A 7,780-nucleotide genomic window follows, 5' to 3' on the forward strand; every position below is an offset into this window, starting at 1 on the left:
TTTGTCATTGTACCAATACCAGTCTGTTTTGACTACTGTTGCTGTATAGTAGGTTTTGAGATCTAGGAGTGTGAGACCTCCTCCTTTGTTCTTCTTCGATAGTACTTTGCTTACGAGAGGTCTCTTTCCATATAAAATTAGTGATTGGTTATTCCACATACTTAAAGAATCCTGATGGGATCTGGATTGGGATTGTATTGAATGTATAGATTGCTTTGAGTAGTATTGACATTATCACAATGTTCAATCTTCCTATCCACAAGCATGGTATGTTCTTCCATTTATGTAGATCTCTTATGGTATCTTGAAGTAATGTTTCGTAGTTTTCTTTATATAGGTTTTTTGTGTCCCTAGTGATTTTTATTCCTAAGTATTTTATTTTTTTGGTAGCTATTGCTCTGGTGGTGTAGTGCCTAAGGCATTTGACTGCTCACCAGAAGGCTGGCAGTTCAAACCCACCAGCCACTTCTTGGAAGGAAAACTGGGTGATCTATTTCTGTAGCGATACCACCTGGGGAACCCAAGAAGGGTCACTATGAGTGGGAACCAACTTGATGACAGTGAGTTTGTTTTTAATGGCTAATGATCTCAAACATTTCTTCTTGTGTTTGTTGGCTGCCTGAATATCTTCTTTGGTGAAGTGTCTGTTTGTGTCTTCTGCCCATTTTTTAACTAGATTGTTTGGCAATGACATTTTAAAAATTGTCCTAGCCAGTTACCTTTAGGTTTATCTGATCATTTCCTCACACATAGATTCAGTTTAGATTCTTTTACCAGGTACACTATATAAGTGATGTTTTATCCTTCTCTTTCTCTAATTCATTGTAAAAATCAAGAAATTGGTATGTCATAGTAGTTAGTTTTTGTGCCAGATATTTAGGAATTACATTCTTTACTGATAGGTAAAACCATTTACTGAACTATTGTAGAGCCACACTTTATTTGGGGGAAGAAACTAAAGAGATGTATATGGGAGGTTTTTTGTTTTTTTTTTTAATTATGATTTGGGTGAATATTTACAGAGCAAATTCATCTTCCATACAGCAGTTCACATACACTTTGTCTCATGACATTGACTGTAATCTCCCACAGTGCGACAGCTTTCCTCCCACTTCCTCCCCACAGCCACCTCTTCCCTGTGTCCTTCCCTCCCATGCTCTTCTGCCCCTCTGAGCTGTCTCTCTGTGCACACACAGCCCTCTACCTAATGTAAATGTTCAGCTCACATTCCTGTCTTTTGTTTGGCTGGAAGCCACAGGAGTGGGCTCCATTTGAAAAGAATTTTTTATTTTTCAAAGGCTAAAAGAGATTGCATAAGTTCTTAAACTTTTGTTGAAGCCAGAATTTCCCTTTTACCCTGTTTTTCTGTTGTATTGACATTTTTTTCTTGAATATATGGACACTGACGTATTTAGTTCTGCTTCATGAATCACCGTATTTGGTGGTAATTTCATGTAAATCAAATTTTTCAAATGTCAGAAATTTACTCCTTAAAACAATTAATTATAAAATATTTCAAACATTCTGAAGTTTCTACTTTGCCCTCCTTGCCACTCCAGATGTAATATTTCCTGAGATTGATGTGTGCAATTCCCATCCATGGTTTTCTAATTGTATTATATATGTTTCTATGCATGATCTGTTTTGTGTTTTTAAAATTTATGTAAATGGGCTCTTGATGTGTATTCTGCTTGCTTTTGTCACCTTTTAAAAATACACTATTTGTCCACATTGCTAGACCTGGTTCATTTATTCTAAGTACAGGTATTCTGTTACTTGAATAATGCCGCAGAGCTTATTTCCCTACTGATGGACGCTTGGGTTATTTTCAGTAATTTTTGAGAACTCTTCTGTCAGATCATAAATCTGTGTGGACCATACATTATTATTTCCCTTTTGATGAAACTGTTAATTTGTTGGAAAAGTCATTGAAAGTATATTTAATATTTCACTACTGTTTTAAAGAGAAAGAGTATTAGATATGTTGTAGCCTTGTCTTGAGAATTGAAACTTCAGCTGTTGTGCAGCAGTCCCTTGATGTGTTTCGAGACCAGGGCTCGGTAGTTCAGTAGCATTTTCTGCAGTGAAGTTTTCCATTCAACAACTTATACACATTTTGTTTAGTAACACTAGTTACAGTTCCCTCAGTGTAACAGCATTCTTCTCACTTCCCCCTGTGTCCTTTCCTGACCCTTCCTGTCTTCTGAGTTTCGTTTTTGGGCAAATGCTGTTCTTTTGATCCTTTTGGGTTGATTATTCTGAGGAATATGTTCAACAGGAGTGTTACTGCTCACCTTATAGGACTTTCTGTTTGGATGCAGGGTGATTCCCTGGAGTGAGTTCCATTTCAGGTTCAAAGGGTGTCTAAGGACCACCGTCTTGGGGGTTCTACCAGTCTCTGTCAGACCAGTAAGTCTGGTCTTTTTTTATGATTTTGAATTTTGTTCTACATTTTCCTTCCGTTCTGTGCAGGATCTCCTGTGGTCCCAGGCAGAGTGGTTGGTACTAGTAGCCAGGAAGCATCCAGTTTTGCTCTCAGGGTAATGGAAGCTGTGTGGTTCATGAGGTTGTTAGTTCTTTGGATTAATTATTTCCTTGAGTCTTTGACTTTCTTGACTCTTTCTTCCTCCAGACAGAGAGAGACCAATAGTTACATCTTAAATGGCTGCTCACTTTACATGTATTTGAGAAGATCCTAGTTGCTACCCTAGGAGGGTATTGAACATTTTCTTTGTGAACTGTGTTATGCCAATTGACTTCACTGTCCCCAAGACTGTGGTCCTAAGCTCCCAAGCCAAGTGACTCATTCCCACAAGGTGTTTGGCTATGGCTAAGAAGTTTTCATAACTTTACCCTCTGTTTGTTTTACTATATACATTGATATATTTATAGCATATGCAAATATGTATGTAGAAGTATCCTCTGCCAGGCCCGTGTAAGGTTGTGGGTGTAGTCCCATTCAGCTTGCCTGTCTGCCTGTGTGTCCACTTGTAGATTATCCAGTTTTATCAAAGCAGTAGTTTTCAAACTTGGCTGCACATCAGAGTCATCGAGGAAGAATGAAATTACAGAATTTCACTTGAGGAACTGTAAATTTGAGTTGCATATTGAGACCTTTTCCAACTTGCCAGGTGATTATGGTGCACCTCCAGTTTAAGGAAGGACTGTTCAGGGAAGTGCTATGCAAACTTTAACGAGCATGAGGATCATCTGGAGATTTGGGGGAAATGCAGATTCTAGAGGATGCCAGGCACACCTTGAATACCAGAAGAGCAGGACCCACTACCGTCGAGTCAGTTCTGACTCATAGCCACCCTACAGGACGGGGTAGAACTGCCCCCATAGAGTTTCCAAGGCTGTAAATCTTTCTGGAAGCAGGCTGCCAGATCGTTCTGTGGAGAGGTTGGTAGGTTCAAACCACTGACCTTTCAGTTTGCAGCTGAGTGCTTTAACCACTGAGCCATCAGGGCTCCTTCACATTTTGTGTATCAAGGTTTAAAAGTAATTTCTGGGGTTAGTGAATTTCATCCAGCATGTGTTAATTTTTATAATTCTAAATCTCAGGGGTCTTGGCAGTAGGGTCTCAAAAGTGTGTGTTTCAGACCCGAATCATTGGCCTCACCTGAGAACTTGTTAGAAATGCAAAGTCTCAGACTCTATCCTAGACTTAAGGAGCCCTGGTGGCACAGTGGTTAAGTGCTTGGCTGTTAATGGAAAGGTGGGCAGTTCAAACCCACTACCCGCTCTGTGGGAGAACGATGTGCCAGTCTGCTTCCATAAAGGTTTACAGCCTTGGGAGCTATGTGGCAGTTCTTCTCTGTCCTATAGCATCACTGTGAGTCAGAATTGACTTAAGGCAATGGGTTTGTTTTGGGTTTTGGGATCCTAGACCAAGTGAATCAGAGACTGTGTTTTAATTAGTCTTTGTTTTAACAAACCCTCCAGGTGACTCTGATACATGGTAAACTTTGAGGACTACTTTTAATCTTTTTTTTTTTTTTTAAATACAGGACAATTAATATAATTCAGCTGGTAGATATTAATCAGTGTTGGGAATGGTAATGAGATTAATATCCTCAATGGCATATTATAAACCTGATTCTGTGAATGGTGGAAACACCTTGACATGCTGGTACTAATGATTGACAGTGGGGTGGCTGGAGCATTTTGATTTTTGTAAGCGTTTTCTGCTTTACCCTGTAACCTGGGCTTAACTCTGTAAACTGGAATCTTTGAGTTTTGCACAATAACCTTGTATTTATATCCATCCAAAACCTCAGTAACTATTAATAGCAGCATCATTTTATTGATTTGAATAGTAATATTTTAATGTTTTTACCTCCCAGTTTTTTCTTTAAAAATATTATAATAATAAGTAGTTGCATGTATTTGTACAAAAGGGCAAAAAATTAGTCTGTCGTTTCCTATCCCGGAGTTCCTTACCCTAGAATCAACTATTTTTAAAAAAGATTCTTCTGTGTCCTTTTAGAGAGATACATATTATCACCTTCTTTTTCTTTTTCAAGTTTCTTTTCTCAGATGACACTCTGTTTATTGTTCTGTAGCTGGCTTTTTCATCCACTTAATAATGTATCTTAAAGATTGTTTCATTTCTGCTTATACAATTTTACTTTCTTTTTCAACTGCTAGATTCCATTGCTGTGTAAATGTAACATAACTAATCAACATATTAATGATTTTAAATTATTGTACAATTAGGTTAAAAAAGAAAGGGAACGCCCCCCCCCCCCAAACTTGACCTTTTTAAACTATTGCTGAATTAAGTAATTTTGTACTTATTAAAGCGCATGCGAGTGTACCTGTAGGATGAACTCTGGGAAGTGGAAGTGCTGGGGCAAGGGGTAGTCATCTGGATAGGTTTTTGCCAGATTGCCTTCTAAAAAATCAAATCAATCTATACTTGCCCAATAATGTATCAGAGTGAACTGATGTATATTTAATGTTAATTTTCAAAAGGGCTCATAGTGTTGAATATAATCTTGCACATAGTTTGAATGGAAGCTATTTTGTAATTTCCAGCTAGCCAATATATAATATGTAGAACTTGTGGGCATTTTTGGTCTTTCTTCCTTTTACCTTAATATAAAGCTAAATGAACAGTTAAAAATTAGAACAATAAAAGAATTACCTGAAATCTTTCAGAATACATGAAAGCTAATCCTTTTAAGTAGGACATTAAATTACATTAGACGTTATTTCTGTTCCTGCCTTACAGGTACAGTATTGCCAACAGATTGTTACTATTTTTAACATTAACTGTTCTAACTGATTGTCTTAAAATCATAATTGATTGCATTTCTCGTTATAAAAAGTGCTGTCTGCCGTATCAGACTCCATTGTAATCTTGCTTTTTCATTTGCAAAGTGAGAAACCAGACTCATACACTCGTAGGTGTTGGTCTTTTTTTCTGATTCATATTCTTCTCAAATCTTTCACAAATGCACTTAAAAAAAAAAAAAAAAAAGTATGGTTACCTGTAAACCAGCTAATTCCTCTAGATAACTGAGAGCTGATTACAGTTTTACATTTTTATCTCTGATTTGGAAGCAAATGGGAAAACTTTGACTTTAGATTTTCTGTCGACTTAAAAATGAAAGATAAATCATTGCTTTTTGGCACTCGATATGACTTTAACCTGACAATTATTAGAGAAGTAGAAGTCAGTTTTTCTGTTATTTGAGGTGTATGTCCTAGTAGAGAAAGTTGGGGAACCCTCAGTTGTATAGCTGATGTCACGTCTCACTGGTTTGTGATTAACTGATGTCGTGTCTTACTGGTTTGTAATTGTGTCTGGTTTGTAATTGTGTCGTCTCTTCTTTACAGGTAGGCGGAAACCAAGAATACATCGACCCCGTTCTCCAATATTAGAAGAAAAAGACATCCCGCCCCTTGAATTCCCCAAGTCCTCTGAGGATTTAATGGTGCCTAATGAGCATATAATGAATGTTATTGCCATTTACGAGGTACTGCGGAACTTTGGCACTGTCTTAAGATTGTCTCCTTTTCGCTTTGAGGACTTCTGTGCAGCTCTGGTAAGTCAAGAGCAGTGCACGCTTATGGCGGAGATGCACGTTGTGCTTTTGAAAGCAGTCTTGCGTGAAGAAGACACTTCCAATACTACCTTTGGACCTGCTGATCTGAAAGACAGCGTTAATTCCACACTGTATTTCATAGACGGGATGACGTGGCCAGAGGTGCTGCGTGTGTACTGCGAGAGTGACGAGGAGTACCATCACGTTCTTCCTTACCAGGAAGCGGAGGACTATCCTTACGGGCCGGTGGAGAACAAGATCAAAGTTCTGCAGTTCTTGGTCGATCAGTTCCTCACAACAAATATTGCTCGTGAGGAACTGATGTCTGAAGGGGTGATCCAGTATGATGACCATTGTAGGGTTTGTCACAAACTTGGGGATTTGCTTTGCTGTGAGACATGTTCCGCAGTGTACCACTTGGAATGTGTGAAGCCACCTCTTGAGGAGGTACCAGAGGATGAATGGCAGTGTGAAGTCTGCGTAGCACATAAGGTGCCTGGGGTGACTGACTGTGTTGCTGAAATCCAAAAAAATAAACCATATATTCGACACGAACCTATTGGATATGACCGAAGTCGGAGGAAATACTGGTTCTTAAACCGAAGACTCATAATGTAAGTAACTCCCGGCTTCATTTTTGTATGTGTTTAAACTGAAATTTAAACTAGTTTGCTTCCTGATCGATGAAAGGAGAATTACTGCCACTGATACGGTAGAAACCTTTGTTAATTTAATAGTGAGTTGTATAGTTAAATAATCCCCAACTTGAAGGAATGAATGTGTGCGCTGAAACATTATTTAAAATTGTAAAGAAGGAAGAGTGTAGGAAAAGCAGCAGAGCACCCCGCTGTCTGTAACACCAAGGGGAGGGGTGAACACGAGTAACTGGAAGGCCGCTGTGTGCCTCCACCCAGTTCCCTTTGCCGCCAGCCTACCCCATGGTGGTCCCTGCCCTAATTTGGTGTTAGTATTTCCTTTGCTTCCCTTTTCACATTACCACATCTATGTGTACAACACAGCAGCAAGAATAAATCGAGCTGTTAATGGAAAGTCACTTCTGCCACTATTGGTTGCACTGCCCTAGAAGATAAACACAGCAGACTCAGGGCCATGGTCGGGCTTCAGCTTTCCTCAGGTTGTCAAGATGTCCTTCTAGGAGGTCAGGGCTGACCTAAGTCAGGGAGTCTGACAGAGTTGTTGTGTGGACATCCCATAGGAATATGGTCAGATGCAGTGGGCTACTTTGTATTTTCAGCTTCTAAGTCTTCAGTGCCTTCTTCCAGTTCTCAGAATTAGGTCAAGTCAGAAAATTGTTGGTGGGATGAAATGAATGTCAGAAGAAAGGCATGAAGGGGAGAGCAGGAAGTGCGTCAGTACGTGGGCTAGCCAGACGAGGTATAGCCAAGTACCTCAGGCAGGCTCACCCTTAGTTTATGCAGATGGTACGGGATAGGCAGAGATCTGGATGGCAGCCCTCAAAAGGTCTGCCCTTTGGACGCTTGAAGTGCTGCTGGTTGTCCTCTGCGTCCAGCCCAGAGCTGTCCCCCATCCCTCCTCACGGATGTCCCGAGGATTCCCTCCGTGCGTCTCCTGTGTTGGGTCTCTCATGTCTTCTTTTCCTGTCTCCCAAATCTTTTGTCTCTAGTTTCTGTGGAATACATTGTCCATTAGCTTCTTGAAATAGTGTGGGGTCATTGATATGTTTGAGGACTTTTTTTTTTTTTTTT

The 7,780-nt window shown here is 39.6% G+C and overlaps 1 protein-coding gene across 1 annotated transcript in view; it reads left to right on the top strand.

The window, feature by feature from the left end:
• Positions 1 to 7,780, top strand: part of BPTF (bromodomain PHD finger transcription factor) — a 172,971-nt gene that overhangs the window by 53,681 nt on the left and 111,510 nt on the right. Inside the window, exon 4 of the mRNA XM_042783542.1 lies at positions 5,845 to 6,667. Coding sequence (XP_042639476.1) covers positions 5,845 to 6,667 — 823 coding nt within the window. The remainder of the gene's footprint in view (positions 1 to 5,844; positions 6,668 to 7,780) is intronic.

The sequence above is a fragment of the Orycteropus afer genome, unplaced genomic scaffold (genome assembly GCF_000298275.1).
Source record: "Orycteropus afer afer isolate SDZICR_OR568_19922 unplaced genomic scaffold, OryAfe1.0 scaffold00018, whole genome shotgun sequence".
Classification (NCBI taxonomy): domain Eukaryota; kingdom Metazoa; phylum Chordata; class Mammalia; order Tubulidentata; family Orycteropodidae; genus Orycteropus; species Orycteropus afer.